The 19,133-nt window shown below is 33.8% G+C and overlaps 2 protein-coding genes across 9 annotated transcripts; one reads left to right on the top strand and one right to left on the bottom strand.

The window, feature by feature from the left end:
- Positions 1–6,467, bottom strand: LOC141687011 (NAC domain-containing protein 71-like). 6 transcript variants are annotated; one of them, XR_012560891.1, is made up of 5 exons: positions 5,349–6,467; positions 2,264–2,328; positions 1,749–2,180; positions 679–740; positions 1–469 (listed from the first exon to the last, which is right to left on the bottom strand). XR_012560891.1 is itself a non-coding variant. In XM_074492147.1 (4 exons), exons 1-3 carry the CDS (start codon positions 6,191–6,193, stop codon positions 2,304–2,306), a joined length of 795 nt encoding a protein of 264 aa, XP_074348248.1. In that variant the 5' UTR covers positions 6,194–6,466; the 3' UTR covers positions 1–2,180; positions 2,264–2,303. The 6 variants fall into 6 exon arrangements, 2 of the variants coding, with proteins under 2 accessions (XP_074348248.1, XP_074348247.1); XR_012560892.1 differs by having other exon boundaries at positions 679–712; XR_012560889.1 differs by having other exon boundaries at positions 679–2,180.
- Positions 6,468–14,248: 7,781 nt separating this feature from the next.
- Positions 14,249–19,086, top strand: LOC141684135 (U3 small nucleolar RNA-associated protein 18 homolog). 3 transcript variants are annotated; one of them, XR_012560553.1, is made up of 3 exons: positions 14,249–14,399; positions 14,557–16,352; positions 17,163–19,086. XR_012560553.1 is itself a non-coding variant. In XM_074488975.1 (2 exons), exon 2 carries the CDS (start codon positions 14,566–14,568, stop codon positions 16,279–16,281), a length of 1,716 nt encoding a protein of 571 aa, XP_074345076.1. In that variant the 5' UTR covers positions 14,249–14,399; positions 14,557–14,565; the 3' UTR covers positions 16,282–16,481. The 3 variants fall into 3 exon arrangements, 1 of the variants encoding a protein (XP_074345076.1); XR_012560554.1 differs by having other exon boundaries at positions 17,160–19,086; XM_074488975.1 differs by lacking the exon at positions 17,163–19,086 and having other exon boundaries at positions 14,557–16,481.
- The last annotated feature ends 47 nt before the right edge of the window (positions 19,087–19,133 follow it).

Genomic DNA, 19,133 nt, shown 5'->3' with positions numbered 1-19,133 from the left:
TAAATTATAAAATAATATGATTTCGCAAAGTTTAAAAAAAATTATGTCTAGCAAAACATGTGATACAAGTAATCTGACTGCATTTGTAAGTAAAGTACCAGGGGCCATAAGCTGGCTGCAAACAAGGCAACTATAGATAATTCTAGTTCGCATTGATCATCCAGAGCTAATACAGACTAATACAGAATCTCCAAAACCATCACCCTCTTTAGCAGTAGAGTCACCCTCCACTACTAATCAAATATATATGTCAAAAGTTCAAAATCGTTGATGGTTACGGGGTGTTCCAAGTCTCTGATATGTGTTCTTGATGAAGCTCTAGAATTATTGCATATTCTCTTCTGCCATTGTTAATGCTACATCCTCCTTTATGTATATACTACGGTGGATGGACATTGTTTTCAGCAGCCGACTATGGCCTAGTTGAAAATTGTCAAACTCCGTCTCAGTTTTAAGACCCGAGAAATATCTGAAAGTAACAATTTCAAGATGATCAATATTCAATAATACAATCTTCAGAATGTTCTATCCAATAATTCTCGAGATCCTCTTAATTGGCACATCACAAGTCACAATCGTCTTCATGGTAACAATCATAGTGCTGATAGAGAAAATATTATAGATTTGTTGTACGGTAGCTATAGAGATACAGAATGAGTTGAAGTGCATATCACTTACCGGGATATGTAGTTTGCACAAGTTGGGAGCACTTCTAATCAAACAAAGCAAACAAGAAACCTCTGACAAATCAGCAAAGTTCAGATCCCAGATATTTAGCGTATTTAAGTAAGGTAGTGGTTGATAAAGTCTATTTGAGCAAACAAGTTGCAAACAAAGAGAATAAACAATTGAACTTTCCAATTTTAAGTGAGCTATTGAAAACCTTGACCACATTGGATAATTCTACCTTAATGGATCTTCTACCAAGACGTGAGAATACTCTATGGTTTTCTAAGCTGGCTAAATCAAAATCTAAGGTATATGGTAACATACTTGATGTAGGCATTTGAGATCAGGAGCATGGAAGTTGAAAGGGAAGAGTCTGCTACAAAATATCGAGGTCAACTTCTCAAGCGCAGGGCAATTGAAAATGATTTGTCCAAAAATTAAAAGTAACATGAACTAGCTCAAGATTTATCAGAATATTAAATCCTCCAGATGCAGTTTTGAGGGAAACAAACTTCTTGTGAGATTTATTCTTAACCCGCAAAAGAATATACTGCAGGTATTTCATTTATGCATTTGAATTGAGGAGAATGGAAGTTGGTAGGGGAGAGTCCTGCCTAAATTGTCAAGGTTAACTTCTCAAACATTGGTTTGAATAAGCTTTGTATGGTATAAGAGACAACTACTAGCTAAAGGTTCTTTCCACAAGTAAATCCTCCAAATGCAGGTCCGAAGGAAATCGATCTATTTTAAGACTCAAATGACTCAGGCAGTCGGGCTTGAGAACTAAAAACTAAATTAACATACGGAGAACAATGCGATAATCAAGGCCTTGTGATTTACACCAATATACATACATAAATGTGTGTTAACAAAAATAAAATTGAATAATACTTTATTTAGGTTATATATGTCATGATTACTTTTGACACTTCCAGTAGCTGGTAATTAATTAGTATAAACACAAATGAAAGCAAACCTAGTTGTAGTCAAAAAACTATATATACATAAGAAAACACAAGACAGTTTTTGGCAAAAAACACAGGACAATATTTAGCAAAAACCACAGGATAAAAACTTACTAGTTGCCTTCCTTACAAATATGATGATGATAAAAACCATCTAGGCTCCCCCTCTGATAAAACTAATATATAACAAAATAGAAAACTCAAGTCATCAAATTTCCTATATACTGTATATGTTGAGGCTGTTGCCTACTTGTTATATGCTATAAAAGTATTAATATATATACACATTCTAGTTTCTCTGCCTTTATCTTTCTCTCCTCTGCTATGATCCCTTTAATATATTTCTTCTATTCCCATATTATCTTAAGAATATTAGTTTAAATTGCACGAATTTGGAGCACTTCGAATTAAACAAAGAATACAAGAAACATCATGCAATTCTGTATTTATGTGAAATACTTATCAGATATATTCAGTGTCTTTAGGCAAGGAAGTGGTTTTGAAAGTCTGTGGGGAACCTCCTGTAGCCAAGTACTCTGAATCATGCTGCAGACAAAGAGCACAAATAGTTAAAGTTAAATGTATATTGTAAAGCTACCACAAACAATGTCAAAAGATTCGAATATTACCTGCATATATAAATTTTGCCCAATACCATTGACCTGATAACTAGACAGAGCAAACATTATGCATCCTGCAACAAATCAAAGGTGTTATTAAATATATATATATAAGGTTCATATACTACACTCAGGATGCATTAGCTATATTCACCAGACGCATTGAAAATCAAGGATCTCCCTCTCTAATTAAAAACTCTTCAATCTTACCTTTCAAAATGTAATATAATATTGACCTGCTGTAGTATATTGGATAAGACAAAAATTTAACTCTACTCCAAAACCATTCAATACATTTTTTCTTTGAAAATATTATACCCCATAAGAAATTCTCTGTTTACCAGTATGTAACTGTCATACAAGACCATTAACATAAATCGACCATATACAAATAATTATTAATTAAAACACTTCACAAGCTCGTGCTACAAATCGACCATCACTCAACTCTATAGTACTTGCAGAGTGTTGTGGTTTCTCTTCAAGCTTCAATGTCAAAAGCTACAATACAATGAACATAAAAGGTTTAACCTTTCTGGTCTGACGGATGAGAATTCGACAGCAAAAGAGATGACTAATACAACCTACAATCCTAAAATAAGTACAGATAATATGTTTATAAACTCAAACAACATGCAAATGCATGACAAAGTAGTCTCTAAACATATCATATACCAATTTTATAAAAGAGTTATTGTACAAAACAAAATAAACACTAAAATTGTCGATGTAGAACAAACATAGAGTTCTTGCAACCCTGCGACAGATTGGTAAGCTACCTTACAACTAAATCAGTTCCTAGACAATTATATAAATGTAAATTATTGTTACAAAGAATTGGTTGGTAAAAAATGATTCATTTTACAATGATACAAGGCCTCTTTAAAAAGGTAGATATCAGGGAAAAAACTGAAGTATTAGTAAAATAAAGTTTTTACCAACTAAACATTATTATGAGGAACTCCTGCACCAAGGTTCAATTATGTCATTATTATACAAAATTGGAAACCTAGCAAGTTGCATATTTTTTATAAAGAAAATTACTTTGTGATTGTGATATCAATTTAGGCCCTATTAATCCTTCCATCCAAAGACTTTGTTTTCTTTTATAGGTTTGGATCCAAAGAATCTCAATGATCCAGAATATGGAAAACTGGGCAACTTTGAAAGTTTTTCGGCTCTGTTCTTGTAACTAGGGGATGTTTCCTAGAAGGATCATACAGATACCCATACTAGACGTCCCTAGAACTCTGGGACAACAGAAACCTGTTGGGTTTTGTTGCCAGAATTTCTAGAAAATGGACAACAGAAACCTTAACAAATTTTCTGGTAGGCTACCAGAGTCTATGGCAATTTCAGATAAGTAACTTGGCATCTTGTCTAGGATATAGATAACAGATTGCAAGTTCAGCCACGTTTCATCAAATTTGATGCGAAACCTCACCGAGCAAATACCAAACAGGATCTCGAATCTTAGGAATGGAACTCTCGCATATTTAAAATTCTCTCAGAACCACTTACTGAGTATCCAAAAACCTTATACTGTCCATAGTTCTGATAAGTTCAAGTGTCCTTCACTTGCAATCTAAACAACTAATTGAAAATATTACAGTACCGCCTGAAACTGAGCATAATATAAAAATACAAGAAAAGGTTAAAAAGAAAAAACTTGGAAGAAAGTTTGAAATGAGATTTAAAGAATGTTGGGGTAGAAATCCTACAAAAAATCCAGAATTAATACTATCTCTACTACCATATATCATCAATGTGATAAGTTTACACTTCAGTGATACTCTGTTATCATGTTTTTAGGAATAAATTCTACAATATTAATTACTGTAAATTCAATACAAAAATGATTCATAGTTTGACCACAGGGTGTTTATAGTTGGTCGCTTGTCATCATCTATGTTACCCGGACTCGGGTATGGATGTCGGACACGGGTTCGTATCCAAGTGTCGGACTCGGCAATATTCTGAAAAATTTACATGTTTTTGACCTAAAATAAGTGTCCAAGTGTCCATACCCATGTCCAAGTGTCGAATGTCCGACACGGGTACTCGAAGCAAAATGAAGAGTCCGGGTAACTAAGGTCATCATGGCAAAAGGAGATGTATTTATAAGCAAGACTAAACATAACAAAATGAGCAACTTAATTTCATGTCATTTGTTCAAAATCGTGCAAGGCTTCAAATGTGTTTATAAGGTTAAGGTTAGAAATTCAAATAGATCTCGTGAATCAACTTATCCGCTTGCCGCATATGGCATCTAGATTCAGGAAAGCCAACCGGAAGCCATATTTTCTGTTTAAAACAAGTAGAATATTAATTATTATAATTTTCTTAAAGGGGTATCATCGTACTATTGACTATTCTGAGTAGCGCAAAACATTTTTGAATTGTTCGTAGTATCCCAAAACTTGTGACTTTATTACTCCTTTACCCATGTCATCAAACAACGTAATGAAAAGTTAATCTATTACTTCAAATGATAATAAAACACAGGTGCAATAATCAAAGTACTAAATGATGAAAGAAACACAAATCACAGAGTCATCATCCTAGCAGATACAAAACATAGAAGTCACCAACTTATAAAGATACATTGGTAGCAATGGTTGAAATAGATGGTTGTATTAATCTTCTTTGCGGAACTCCACAGGTGCAAAGCACGAGCCAGAAGCTAAGCAACAGGATTAACTCTATAGATCATATTAATTCCAAAATTAATCACCAATCCCATCTGACCGAATCCACACGTCATACAACTAATAGAAACATGAAAATCCTTTCCAAAAGGCATTTTGGTCAGCTGTAGCTAGTCTTGAATGTTTAAGTAACAGAGTGTTGTTTTTATGTATGCATCCTTTTAAACAATCCAATCAAGAGAACTTAGCCAATATTTAAACATAGCAAATAAAATCCAATCAACAGGGAAACTTAGCCATATTTAGACAGTGCAAACAACATTCAATCAATATAAGAAATTAGCCCATATTTAAACAATGCAAACAAAATTCGAAGGAAATTAAGAAAACTAAAAAGGAACTATATAAGTACTGATCATTCCTGACTCATGCTAGCAAATGCTTACCCCATACATAGCTTCTTAGTCCCGCAGAAACTTTCTTCCTCAAACTTCCTTTTGCCAAGCTTGGTGGTGTCTTGAACCAAATCTTCATCTGTTATAGAATTCATAATTTCAGAAATCCAATCCTCATCCAAACATAAATCATCACAAAAAGAGAACTCCCCACCTTGGTCATCAAAACAAAAATCCGCCCCAAACATATTAATATCTTGAACCACAACAGAATCATCCACGACTACACTTGGCTCAATGAGAGTTGAAGTCGAATTTGTCTCAATATCAGCAATTTCTGGACAAACCATTTTTTTCGAAGAATCATGAATGATCTTGCAAAGAACATGAGTACGAGAAGGATCAAACCTTTCATTAATTCCACTCAAGCAATACTCATGCATCCTAAAAGAACCGAACCGAGAGCCACTGACAGCAGCAGCATTATCTTTAATATCGAAAACCAAATATCTTCTCTCGCCAACAACATTACCATGAGAATCAATAATCTGTTCAGGCTTTGACTTGGCAACCCAAGTCCCACAACCAGCTTTCTTTGAAGTATTCTCTCTTGATCTCCCAATCTTGTTCTTCTTAGCAATCTTGGATAATTTCGTAAAAACAAGCCTAACCCTCTCAGTTTCTTTATCTGCACATTCGAACCAAGATTCATCATCATCAAGATCAAAGACTTGCCATGGGTTTGAATCTGGGCCGTAAACTTGTTTGTTCTCCACAACATCAAACACAAGATCAAGCCCTAAAACTTTAGGTTTCAAGTAGAAATCAATCACTTGTCTGTCAGTCGGCGTGAAGAAGGCACCAGGGGGGAATCCAAATCTTTTGGACGCCATCATAAATCCTCCTTCTTGCACTACAATACTACTACAATACTACTACTACTAAGTATGTATAATGTATGTAATAATTTTTAGAATTAAGAAACTGTGTGTTGAGAGGAGAGAATGAAGAAACTGTGAATAGAAATAATATGTATGTGCTAACCTATATATATAGGTGAGGGGTGAAAGAGTTAATTATGGGCTGGCTTATCATTACTAACCTAAATCCTAATTTAATAAGGATACTTACCTAGGATTGCGTGTGTCTGTGCCTGTGTCTGTGTCTGTATAAGGTAAGTATCTGTGTTCCTAGTTAAAGTTGGATTGTAACTTCGTGCTACAGTCTATCGCTTGTGTCAAAGGAATATAGTGATGATGGTTAAAGCTATGAAGGTTGTATTATGGTTTGGAAGATTGAAATTCCTTCTGATGACTGTGCAATACCCAACCGTAATAGTAGTTTGGTAAAGATTTAATTTGTGTAATCGTCATGAGCGGGCTATCTATCTCAGAAGGTACTATCTTGAGAATAATCCAGGACCATGTTTCAAAAAGGACTAAACGAACCTTTGAGTTAAGTCTTCTATTGAAGGCATATGATTAAGAATGGTATTAACCTGCTATCGTTGCTTTGATTGAAACTCTTCTGCAATTTTATATGATTCATGTCATGAAAGTACGTCAGGATCTGGAGTGTTCTTCATGAATTATGAATGGGGGTTATGTTAACTCCTTAGAAGTATTCTATACGACATGTATGGACTCCGTATGGTTAGATATTAAGATTTCATGGAAAGTGAATGACGACAGTAAGTCAGTGGTGGACCATAGTAGTGCAGCAATGATAATTGGTTGTTTATTATGACATTTTATTATATTTCATTAGATAAAATTACTTCTATTACTTTTGAAAAAAAAGAAGGTTTGGTTGAAAAAATTAGAAAGATAATTAATTGGTACATTATTATTACTTTGTTAAATAGACTTGTTAGTTTTGGAAAATGAGGTGTTTCAGTCGAGAAAAAATGGAAAATATAGCGTGTTTTAGTCAGAAATGTTAATTGTTGTTTTATTTAGTGTTTTAGTAAAACGATGATTGGTTATTTGAAAAATACAGTGTTTTAGTTGAAAAATACATATTTTTAATTAAAAACATACAAGTAACGTGTTTTCGTTGATAAAGATAATTAATATATTAGTATGTGTCAAAAATATAAATACATGAATTGAGATTACAAGATATAATCCTCCTTCACTAATAATTGGGTGATTATTATTAACAAATTTAACTATTTTTAATATATATTTAATTTAAAATACATATAATTACTTATTTTATACACATATATCTAAAATAAATAAAAAAAAATGTACACAAAAAAATTTGTATCCAATTATATAATTATACAATAATATATTTAAATTAATGTATATATCGACCGATATGTAAACTAATAACTTCCCTTCATCACATTTACATTTTGAAGGTGTCATGAAGATCGTATTGAGAGATGATGTAATAACCCCAATATTTGAAAATTTTTTGAAACCCTTATGAATAGTGTTTTTGATGAATGAGAAAATTTTTCATGTCACACTATGTAGGGGTTCTGTTATTGATCTTCTGGAATATTATTAGTACTCTATGTGGTATATAAGTGTATGTAAAGATCGTCAGAATCCAATTCCGAACACTTTGATTTTTCCCGGAAATCCACTAGACACGGAAAGAATTAAGTATAAGGTAACAGGATAAAAAAGATTTAAATTAAAGGATTATAAGAGAGGATCATAAAAGGATTATAATGTATTGAGAAAGGTTAAGGAAACCCAAGTAATAAGATCCCGGGTATGATCCCTCAAACGATAAACGAAAATGAAAGTTAAGCGAACCGTATAACAGATCAGCGGTCATTAGGCAAACAATTAGGAAGTTAATCAAAGAGATTAGAGGGGATGATGTCATTCAACCAATGAGAAGAGGACAAAGAGGGGAGGATGACATCACATGATGACATAAGCATGACATAGGAAGGAAAGAGATGTGGTTGGTTTATAACCACACAAAGTCAAGGTTAGAAAGGTAATTACCCAAAAACAAATCAAAAACAACCAACCAAAGAATCAAATCAAAGCAAAAACACAAAAATCTCTCTTTCTTCCAAGCTTGCTCTCGGCTTTTCTTCTTTTTCAAAGAAGAAATTTTCAAAAATCAAGTTCCAAGCATTGTTAAATCACATGGTAATTATCGAAGGTTCCTTGTACATAAATATGGATATCCTATAAGTTTAAGCTCCTAATTCCTTCACAATCTCTTCCAATAAATCAAGGAAGAAGATGGTAAATAGTAACCTTCAAGAAATAACTTTAGTTTTCTTGAATTTTTATGAAAGTTTAAGGTTATACAAGCAAGGATCAAGGTTCTTTAGGCATTCAAAGCTCTTGTGTTGTGTTAAGAAGCTTCAAGGAAGGTATAATATCTTAACCAAGCTTTGTTATTGAATGTTAAGAGCATAATATGAGTATTCTAGTTCATGAGAGGCTTGATGGTTGTGTATGTAGAGATTAGTTGGTTTTGGGATGTTTTTGGAGTTGTAAATCTTGGTTGTTGATTAATGAACTTAAGTGTAGTTTAAATTCATGATAAAGAATAGTATAAATTGTTAATGTTGAGTTGTTGGGGCTGTTATGATAAAGTATGGATGGAGTTTTGATTGGGTTGTGATTGTGGGTTGATTGTGAGATGATTTGGAGTGGTTTAGAATTGGGTAATCGCGTAAACATAGCCGTCGTAATGCCCGATTTACCGTAGACTGTTTTTGTTCTTAAGATCAGAACCCTTGAACTCACTGCTAGATTTTGACCATTGCCATGTTTAGAAAGTTCATGTTACGAGCTTCGTTTTGATATGTAGTTCGTTTGATTCCTATGTACGGTTTAGGAGAAACGACCGTTTTAAGTAACGACATTTCGCGACCGAACCATTACCCCTCGCCTTACTTTGAAACCTTGGTTAAAGACCTTAAAGGACTAATTGGAGTATGAAACAATTATTTTAAGTGGATTAGGCAGTTGGTAAGGCACTCGCGAAAGAATCGCTTTAAAACTCGTAATGGGTAATTTATTAAAAATGGTGGAGCCGAGGGTACTCGAGCGACTTAAGTAAATCGTTAAGCACGAAAGCGAACGTTATGACTCTAAATGGTTAAAGTCTAGTTTCTTAAGCGACCGGGGTTTAATTCCGACTTATGTTGTTGTTCATAGGTTATCGGACCCACTCTAAGCTTAAGTCTATCCGGGAGCACTCAGGCAAGTTTTCTACCCGTTATACTGTTGTTGTGATGTATATGTGATATGGTATATATGCATGCCTGTTTCATATTCTTGGATTATATATCTGTTGGTTCAGTTGATAATACCTATGCTAGAGAATAGCGGTAATTTGCATATACCCTTAGTATAGGGACCCAAAGGTGAAAACATTTTCTAAAACCGGGAGTCGAGGATCCCGAGTAGATTTTATATATATATATATATATATGGTTATAGTTTTCAAAACTATTAATCGAATAAGGTTTATTCGATAACTTTATTTTATTAATGAATATTACCTTGAATATTCATTCGAGGACTTATGACTCCTTTATATTATTTATTAAATATTACTTGGATATTCATTTGAGAATGTATGACTCAGCTTATTATTTAATGAATATTATTTTGAATATTAATTCGAGGACTTATGACTCCTTTATTTTATTATTGAATATTATTTCGAATATTCATTCGAGGGCTTATGACTCAGCTTAATTTATTTATTGAATATTATTTGAATATTCATTTGAGGATCTATGACTCCGATTATTTGCTGAGATATATTCTTTATTTTATTAAAGAATAAGGTGTCGATAATCAAACTCACTTTTGATTATTCAAATAAAGATAGTACTTTCGTATAAGTATATCTTTGGTTATTTAATACTCATTTCAAGTATAAGTCTTACAACTTCTACTTCAATTATTTGTATAAAGATTATTCTTTATAAAAATATTATTTAAATAATAATATTCAGACATTTTCTAAATATATTGGGACTGATTTACTTCATTAAATCAGCATTACTCCAAACACTCTTTAAAGTATTTTCGAGTCTTCAAAATGATTTTTAAAAGTTAGAGCGGATCCCAAAACTCATTTTTATATTTAAGATCTTCCTTTTAAAAAGGGGATTTAAATACTCGTTCAAAACCTGGGGAATCCGGCTCTGTGGTGTATTTTACATTCGCAACGTGGTTGCTGTTTTGAGAAAACAATTTGATTACTTGCCCAACGTTCGGGAAGTAAGTCCATTTAATTGAGTCGGCATAAGCGACAGGCCGGGGTACGGTCTATCAAAGTGTAAGTGGCTGGGTGGCAGTCCATCAACGCGTAAGAGGCCGGGTGGCGGTCCAGCACAAGGTCCTTATGTGGCCAGGGTAATGACCGGTGGGGGATTCATCCATCTACTAGTAGAAAAGGTTACTTATTGGTATCTTTGCCTGATCAGCAAGATATCAGGTTTATGCCAAGGTTTTCTCCTTTCCAAATTCATTGGATATTGCAACTCTGTTTATAATTTTCATAACAGAGGTTTTCAAGGAGTGTATGAAATATATATATATATATAGGTGTATATATATATCGGGACTTAATGAAGTATCTCGTAACTTCATTATTTATAATGATGTTCAAAGATTGAATCTATTCAAATCTTGTCTTGTAGTCTCATCTATGTGATGAACTTTTGAAACTAATTATAACTTGAATGGTGGTAGTTCAAGTAGTATTTGGAAAAGATATAAGTATATTGGAGTATCTTGTAACTTCATCTTTTAAACTTATATCTAGTAAATGATTATCTTATGCATGACAAAGATTTTCAGAAAAACGTTGAGACAAGGTTAGTTATATGAGATCACCTTGCAACGATAGTTTTATACAGTTATAAACTGGAACTCTGTGTATATTATGCATGGAAGAGGACTTCCAATATTTTGAAAAGTATATATGTATATATATATATACTGAATATTTTGCGACTTCATCGTATTAAGATATCCACTTGGTTCATTTCTTTTGACCAAGACTTTCACGAGTACTATGAGAAGGCTCATATATTGTTAATCATTATACATAGTATTTTGGTGGGCTTGCTGCTCACCCTTACTTTCTTCTTTCATCACACAACATCAGATAGACAAGATGAACATGACCAAGCTCCCAATTCGCGAGCGGATAGGAAACGTTCAGCAGTTTCCTATAGGCGTTGATGTCGCTGTAGCTGAGGTAGGAACTACCAATAGGCTAGGCTTTCAACTTTTGATGTATCAGATTATGTATATTTATGAATTGTAATAATGGCAAAGAAATGTAAATTTATTCAGAAAACCTTTTAAGGTGTATTGGCAGATAATTGTGGAATAAAATGACTTGTGATTATTTTTGGATGTTCATCTCTGAGACTATAACGTGTGGTGTGTGTGTTTATTGTGGGGTCACAGTACAGAGTAGTTGATTAATTATTAAGATTGGGTGTTGTTAAGGGAAATGGAACTCGTGACAACTCGGATCCCCGACCCCGGATTTGGGGGTGTTACAGATGATTATAATTTTCAATACTTATATTACATAAAGGTTTACCGCAAATTTGTCAATAAAGTGTTAATGCAGTGATTAAATTCCGTCTAACCCATTATTTACATAAGATTAAATCCCAACTATATATATATAATTTTTATTTTCATCCCCCGTCCTTTCTCTATCTATCACCTACACCGGCCTATGAGTCATTTCTTTATCCATCACCTACACCAGCCTATGATGCGTCAATCCCGGACCCGGTCGCCGTCGCCGTCCCCCGCAAGATATATTCTATCTCTCTACATCCCTCCTTCCCTTCTTACCAATATTTCTCTTATCCTGCTTTCCGATATGGAACTCCAATTTAATTTTTTCACTGATAAAACTCAATTGACCGAACTCATATCTAAAATTACAGTACTTCTATTTGATTTTTTCGGATATTTGTTCCATTTTTGATAATTTTATACAATTTGGTGTTAGAGGCCCACTGCTAGCGGGATCATATCATCACTTTGGGATGAAAACGAACAAAGGATACAGGGATCGATACGAGGCCCACCCAATAACAAAGGCAAATGATGACTCAGCAGTGGCGAAGAACTAGTCTGGTAGCCCACAACGTCCACTTCCCCCTAAAAGTGGAACCAACTGATACCTCCGGAACATAACGTTAATGTACAGGTTATATACATCAGGCGATGCACGTCCAAGAACACACACACATATTACAACACTATCTCGTATTCCGAATTATCCATATCTAAAACCTATTAACTTATTCTCACATCGGAGGTGAATCGGGGGATCATTATTCACATTATTCTCTTTGCAGGTCGAAGTCAACATGCGAGACAAAAATCGGGTCGGCAGAAATTAGTTTATAACATTTGGTATTACTCGGTGATTTTATAATGGTAATATTTTAAATACATGGGTTTTTCGACGGTGATGCATGGTAGTGATAAAATGGGGTGATATTGGTGATATGTGACGTTATTATAATGGTGAAAATTGTTGGTGGTGGTTGAAGTGCGTAATAGTGTGATTTTAGTGTTGAGCGGTGATGATTAATGATGATTTATAATGATGTTGTGGTGATATTGTAGGTTAGTGGTCGGAGTTGGTGATCATGGTCGGATCTTGTGGGAAAAGATAACAGCCGAATTTGTTGATTTGTGATTGTCGGCGATCAGTTTTTATTTTCAAGTAGTGATTTTTCATTTTTCAGAGTTGATTAGGTCCAATAGGGTCATTCTACTAGCACAATTTTTATTTGACGGTGGTGATTTTTCTGGTGGTCGCCGGAGGCAGTGATGATGATCGAAAATAGTGGTTGTCGGTGGTTGATGTTAATGGGTGGTTGAATTGGAAATAAGATGGTGAAATATTAAAATATTAAATAATTGATGAAAAATGATTGTGATGTATTTAAAATTGGGCTTAGGGTTAGATCTCATATCTTACCGGAATCCTCATTTGAGCATGGTCCTTTGTGTTTCGGGTTGCGCTTGAATGACAACTTTTTAAAATAGGAACTGTTAGAACTAGTATGTCTGTAGTTGAAATTGATGATTTTTTGAAAAGTTGAAATTTTGAATCTAGTAAATTGGTGATTTTGTGCAAATCAAAAATTTTAAAATTTATAAAATCATCAATTTTAACTGTGAAAATCGCTAATTCTCACAATTCTCATTTTTAAAAGTTCTCATTTGAGCAAAAAATTATGTCTTTAGAATACTTGATAATTAAAAATATTTTCAATAAATCTAATTATATTAAAAACCTATCCAATATATATATATATATATTAAATTAATAGGAGTAAGGGAGTTTTGGTAATTTGATCGGGATAAATTAATAATTACAAACCATTGTTATGGGTAGAAAAGAATGAACCTAATTGTGATGGGGTTCGAAAAGAAAAACGTAATACGTATCAATATCATAATTCACGAAGCCTATATATATTTATTATTAACATAAGTTTTAAGTAGCATTATATAAAAAGTGAAAATATTGTTAGATGTGATATATCTTATTAAAAAATTGTGGATGAGGTTTAAAAATATAGTACAACAAATATAGAGTGAAAAAAATATGAAATATAAATTTAATAATTTTAAAATTAGAATAAAATGATATTCCATAAAAAATACACCAATAATTAAAATAAGAAAAATTAATTGTAATAAATAGGTAAAATAAATAAATTTCTAGATAAAAATATATTTTTAATAATATATATCGCACCGATACAAAACTAGTCTACTTTTAACTATCATATTATAAACACATTTTTAATTATCATATTTATTGATATTGTAGACATATAGCCACAACCACTTGTAGCTAGTCTATTTTTAACTATCATATTTTAGACATCTAGCAATTAAAAACAGTATATATCTTTCGAAAAAAAAGGAGAGGCTATATCCGGGTCGTAATAATGGGCCTTATCCCGGATTAAGTTGGTTAACCGGGCCCAATCGAACTTGGTTTTAAAGTACCCTAATTTGATATCTGGGCGCCTAGGGTTTTAGGGTTTAGTTCAGTTCAGACAGAACACAAAGCTTCAGCTTCACTTCAGCTACACACGAGGTAATAGAAACCAATTTAATTTTTCTTTAACTCTATAATCACATTTAGATTGATTTAATATTTGTATATTTGCATTTTATTTTGATTGTTTATGGGTTTTGTGTTGTAGTTTAGCTCTATAAAGTGTTGATTTTTAATTGATTTTGTTTAATTGTAGCTGTGTGAAATGGGTTTAATTTCACAAAATCTTGAAAATTTTAACGAGGGTAGTAAGAAAAAGAGTAAAAGGAAGGTTCTTGATGAGATAGAGGTTGTTGAGCAAGAATCTGATGTGGGTATTTTGGGAATTAAGAAAAGTAAGAAGGCGAATGTCGAAAATGAGGAGATGATCATGAAGGAGGAGATGGAGAGGAAGAAAATTGAGAATCTTTTGTTCGGGTCGTTGCATTCTCCGGTTGTGTTTGGGAAGGATGATGACGAGGATGATGATGATGATGATGATGATGGGTATGTGGGAGGTGTTGGTGGGGGAGATTATGATCGTGCGTTGTTTTTTGTGGATAGGGCGGCAGATAGTCATTTGTCGGTTTATGAGGATGATGAGGATTTTCCGGAGGAGAGTAAGGTGGTTAAGGGAATGCAGGAGAGGAAGTCTGTTTGGGTGGATGATGAGGAAGAGAAGTTAAGTATAAATGTTGCTAAAGTTAACAGATTGAGGAAGTTGAGGAAGGAAGAGGAGGAGAGTGTGATTAGTGGTGCTACTTATGTGTCGAGATTGAGGGCTCAGCATCAGAAGCTTAACAGAGGGACCGATTGGGCTCGACTTGATTCGAGGGAGAAAGATTATGATTCTGGAGAGGATACAGATGAGGAGTCTGGGGTTGTGGAAGCTAAGGGTTACAAGGATGATGAAGATGTCAATGATATTCTCCGAAGTGATCAAGATCTTGTTGTGAAAAGCAGCGGGAAATTGTTGCCCGGACTTCTTGAGTACACGAAATTAGTTGATGCTAATGCAGAGGAATGTTCTGCTGGGCCGGTTACTTCTGTTCAGTTCCATAGAAATGCACAACTTCTTTTAACTGCTGGATTGGATAGAAGGCTTAGATTTTTTCAGATTGATGGTAAAAGGAACACTAAAATTCAAAGTATTTTTTTGGAAGATTGTTCGATTCAGAAGGCCTCTTTCCTCCCAGATGGATCTCAAGTTATTATATCTGGAAGAAGGAAGTTTTTTTACAGTTTTGACCTAGTGAAGGCTACAGTAGATAAAATTGGCCCTTTGACGGGAAGGGAGGAGAAGAGTTTGGAATATTTTGAGGTTTCACCAGACTCTAAAATGATTGCTTTTACTGGCAATGAAGGCTACATTTTACTAGTTTCTGCAAAAACGAAGGAACTGATCGGAACATTAAAGATGAATGGGACTTGTCGCTCTTTAGCTTTTTCTGAAGATGGGCAACAATTACTAAGCTCAGGCGGTGATGGACATATCTACCACTGGGATTTGAGGACAAGAACTTGCTTCCATAAAGGTGTTGATGAAGGTTGCATAAATGGTTCATTTCTTTGTACATCCCCTAGGGGGAATATGTTTGCTGCTGGTTCAGACAGTGGGATAGTGAACATTTATAACCGGGAGGATTTCTTGGGGGGAAAGAGAAAACCTCTCAAGACAATCGAAAATTTAACAACAAAAGTTGGTTTTATGAAGTTCAATCATGATGCTCAGATATTAGCCATCAGCTCAAAATATGCGAGTAAAAGTCTGAAGTTGGTTCATGTTCCTTCATTCACTGTTTTCTCCAACTGGCCTCCACCAAATAAAAGTTTGAGTAATCCCACCTGTTTGGATTTCAGTCCTGGTGGAGGTTTCATGGCTTTTGGTAATGCTGCAGGGAAGGTACTACTGTACAAGCTGCATCACTACAACCGTGCATAGAATGAATGATGACGGTTCTGTGCCTTGTTGTTTTGCCAAACTATAGGAAAGACCATAAAACCGGCTTTAAGGTTATTAAATTTTGTTCTTGTTTTCAGTGCTCTGCATCTGATTTTATGTTGTTTTCAGATTCGCAACTATCTGCAGAATAACATTGTTTGTTATATTTGTCCTTAATTATATTCACCAGATTTTATGAAGCAAGAGTTTAATTAAACCCCAACTCTGTTATCTTTTCAATGCATATTCACATTAGTGATTAGACAATGGTATATACTATATAATTTATTTTCAAATTGAATTTTGGAAATGTTCAGCATTTGCTGCATTTGGCAACAGAAGTAGTTTGGTTGGGGGTCTGAGAATCGTTTGCATCTGTGTGTATTATTATGCCTGCCTCCCAATATGGTATCCGCTACCAACTAAGTCTGCTTAACCGAGGTTTAGCTATTAATATCTGTAATCCTTTGCCTGTGTTTTTTTAAAAAAAACTATCAAGCATATCAAGAATTGAAGATAATTTGGGTAGATGTCTAGACGATATAATAGGTTTTCGACTATAAAGCCCCTATGTTGTCAGTGTGAATTTGTCCGAAGTACACAATATGTATAAGTAAAGAACTGAAGCGCAAAAATTTCAAATTTTAGATACAATTTGCAAAATGCAATTTTGCAAAATGTTTTTGGTGCTCTGCATTTAATTTTATGGTCCTATTTGCAGAATAACATTGTTTGCTATTTTTGTCCCCAAATCTATTTACAAGTTCAACGAAGCTAGAATTTATAGCTCAACTCTGTTCAGTTCTTATTCGTTAAATGCATATTCACATTATGCAATGGTATAATTTGTTTTCAAATTGAATTTTGGAGATGTTCAGCAGTTGCTGTATTTGGAAACAGAAGCGGTTCAGTTGGGGGTTTGCGAATGAGTTTGCAGCTGTGTGTATTATTATGCCCACCTTCCGTATTTCCAGTATGGTACTCCCTCCGTCCCATTTTGTTCTTCCTCTTTTGACTTTCGCACCTGTTCACGGTAAGCGATTGACTACTAATTTACGTCTAATCTATAATATCAAACATAGTCATGAGTGATCTCGTTGGATTCGTATTTATCAGTATTTTAATACAGTGAAATTTTTATATTTAATACTAATACGAATTTAAAGATATTAACAATCAAAAGTGTGCATTGGCAAACGTGTCCAACACAAATAGGAAACGTTTTTAGGGACGGAGGGAGTAGCTGCTACCAACTAAGTTTGCTTACCTGAGGTTTAGCTATTAGTTTCTGTTTTTTTTTAAAAAACTATCAAGCATATTAATAATTGAAGATAATTTGGGTAGATGTCTAGATGATATTGTAGATTTTCGATTGTAAAGCCTTTGTGTTGTTAGTGTGAATTTGACAGAAGTGCACACTCTGCATAAGTAACTATAGCAAAGATACACCAAGTGTCGAACTGAAGTGCAAAAACTGCAAATTGTAGATACACAATGCAATTTAATCTTCATATAATCTATTGTTACAATATTTGTTATTCAATTTAACAGGGTTTTGCTTGGTAGCTTGAATTAATTAGCTCTCCTTATGTTAAAACGTTTGCCAGGGTTTTTTTTTGGGGTCTGTAAATAAGGAGAGTTGCGGGTAATGGTCCTTTAGGTTTGAATTGCAAAGTATTTCTGCAGTTATTGGTCGTACTTTCCTTTTTCAAGTTGATGAATGATGGTTAACAGAAAATTTTGATCTTTGTGATTGGTTGACTAAGTTTCAGAGGTTAATCTATTTTGATTTAGTGTAGATCAAGTAGATTAATGAGCCTACTCAGTTTATAGTTATTATTGTGAGCATGTCTAGTCCATTAAGTTTTTTTTACCTGCAGGGTTTCTTGGAAAAATTTAGTATGCGTGCCTCTATTTATGGTTCTCACATCTGTGTACTGAGTGGAAGTTTTGATACAAAAGCATTGACTGTTAGATTTCTATTTTAAGCGTAAGAGTACAAATAGTTTCTGAAAGAGAAGATGATACAGCCTCTTAATATTTGCTCATAATACTCTTAAGCAAAAGGCTCGCGATGTGAACGTATGCTTCTCAAGTAAAAATTAGGTACTGATGAGTATTTTGTAGACCCATATTATTGTTAAGTCATATTTCAGTATCCTGTCACTGTTTCTCTTTGCAAATGGCGTGCAACTTGCTAGAGTTCGCTTGTGAGTAAGCATCTAACCATTTCAAACATGTTGTTGCAAGTTTATCGTAATGGCAGAGAGAGTTTTTACTTTATAGCTTCTAATATATATATGTTATCCTTTGTCTGTTTTCATTCAACTATACAGTACATCAATAGCTGAAGATAATTTGGGTAGATGTCTAGATGATATGATTTACATCTTTAGTGTGAATTTGATCAAGTACATAATTTGCATAAATAAGTGTAGCAAAGGTACGTAAAGTCTCGAACTAAAGTGCAAAGTTTACATCCACGAAACACAACTTGTTACGACCTCTCCCTTTCATTTCTCTACACTTTCCTTCTTGCCAAAAATAATAAAAGCCTTATAATATAAAACTTAACTATACCCACAACTTTTTACCACTACACTAATTTTATATATTTAATATTGATTGATTTTACCACTTTATCCATTTTTCTTACTTTTTTATAACATTCCACTTTTTTCTTAACCTCCGTGCCCAAAACAAACGTATAGAATTGAAATGGACGGACGCAGGAGTATTCTTGTGCTCTATAAAGTTTTAGCAGATAGCAAGATCTATTTCTGAATCACGCTGTAATGGTAAATACTATGTATATATATATATATATATATATATTTTAATGGAGAGAGCAT

This window comes from Apium graveolens, chromosome 9, assembly GCF_009905375.1.
Source record: "Apium graveolens cultivar Ventura chromosome 9, ASM990537v1, whole genome shotgun sequence".
In the NCBI taxonomy this organism is placed as follows: Eukaryota; Viridiplantae; Streptophyta; class Magnoliopsida; order Apiales; family Apiaceae; genus Apium; species Apium graveolens.
Note: the sequence above shows the minus strand (reverse complement) of the source record. Positions and strands in the feature narration are given on the sequence as shown.

What these genes read in the sequence shown, in the direction of transcription:
- LOC141687011 (XM_074492146.1), bottom strand. Translation starts at nt 6,193, where the DNA reads ATGATGGCGTCCAAAAGATTTGGATTCCCCCCTGGTGCCTTCTTCACG. An exon ending in ACTAAGAAGCTATGTATGGG is followed by an intron (nt 2,329 to 5,348) that starts GTAAGCATTTGC and finishes GATTTGTTGCAG; the next exon opens with GATGCATAATGTTTGCTCTG.
- LOC141684135 (XM_074488975.1), top strand. Translation starts at nt 14,566, where the DNA reads ATGGGTTTAATTTCACAAAATCTTGAAAATTTTAACGAGGGTAGTAAG.